The 846-nt window shown below is 47.9% G+C and overlaps 1 protein-coding gene across 1 annotated transcript; it reads right to left on the bottom strand.

Annotated features, from left to right (window-relative positions):
- Positions 1–250: 250 nt before the first annotated feature.
- LOC112142864 (platelet-derived growth factor receptor beta) lies at positions 251–846 on the bottom strand (the record flags this gene model as incomplete). The annotated part of the gene is given in 4 exon segments (XM_024266485.1): positions 251–350; positions 421–532; positions 615–736; positions 809–846. Coding segments are annotated over 3 exon segments (284 nt in total), but the record flags the coding sequence as incomplete, so codon positions are not given.

Below are 846 nucleotides of genomic sequence, written 5' to 3'. Positions count from 1 at the left end.
CTCACTACGCTATCCACCGGGCGACTGGCTAGCATAGCCACCTAAGCCAAAGTGGGCAAACACAGCTGGGGCCACCACGAAAACTGCGGACAAAAAGTGTTGGACCTGGCCTTCATACAGACGCTCAAAATCCATAAGCAAAATACAAAGTTTGAATAAGAGAAAAATCCTGGCAAGCATTTGCAGAGTTCAGCGCATCCATCTTTCTCTTGACTGAGGAGATCACTGCTTGTGGCATGAACTGACTTACATATGAGGAGGGGCGTGTTCTGGCTGGGTCATTCTGTGTCCTCTTGTCAGAGCAGAGCAGATCTCCTGGGTCTTTTGCAGGTCAGGGTATGGACATCCACCTGGACAGAGCACAGGTGCTTAAGGGTTCATATCCAACACACTGGTGTGTACTAAACAGACTGGAGATACCAAGAGAGAAGATCTCCCAGAGTAAGACTCCGTAGGACCAGACATCACTCTGGAAGCTGTAGATGTTTTGGAAGATGCTCTCTGGAGACATCCACTTCAGAGGGATGAAGGTCTGTAATCAAACCAGGACCACAGGTAAAAATCAGTGCACCAGGAGAACTCTTTTAGAGGGTCAGAAATCAGATTAAACCGACATTTCCTCTTTGAACATAGTCCTGGTGCTTGTAGAGGTCTCTGGCCAGATTGAAGTCACAAATCTTCACCATCTTATTTTCACAGATCAAGACGTTCCTCGCTGCCAGATCTCTGTGACACACTGAGGGACAAGTGGACTTGTCAGAAGATCAATCAAACGCACATTAGTCCGCTGCTGATGAATGATCCACACCTTTCTGGAGGACAGGAAGTCCATGGCCTGACAGACCT

This window comes from Oryzias melastigma, linkage group LG14, assembly GCF_002922805.2.
Source record: "Oryzias melastigma strain HK-1 linkage group LG14, ASM292280v2, whole genome shotgun sequence".
Taxonomy (NCBI): domain Eukaryota; kingdom Metazoa; phylum Chordata; class Actinopteri; order Beloniformes; family Adrianichthyidae; genus Oryzias; species Oryzias melastigma.
The sequence above is the reverse complement of the archived record's forward strand: the minus strand, read 5'-3'. Positions and strand labels throughout refer to the sequence as shown.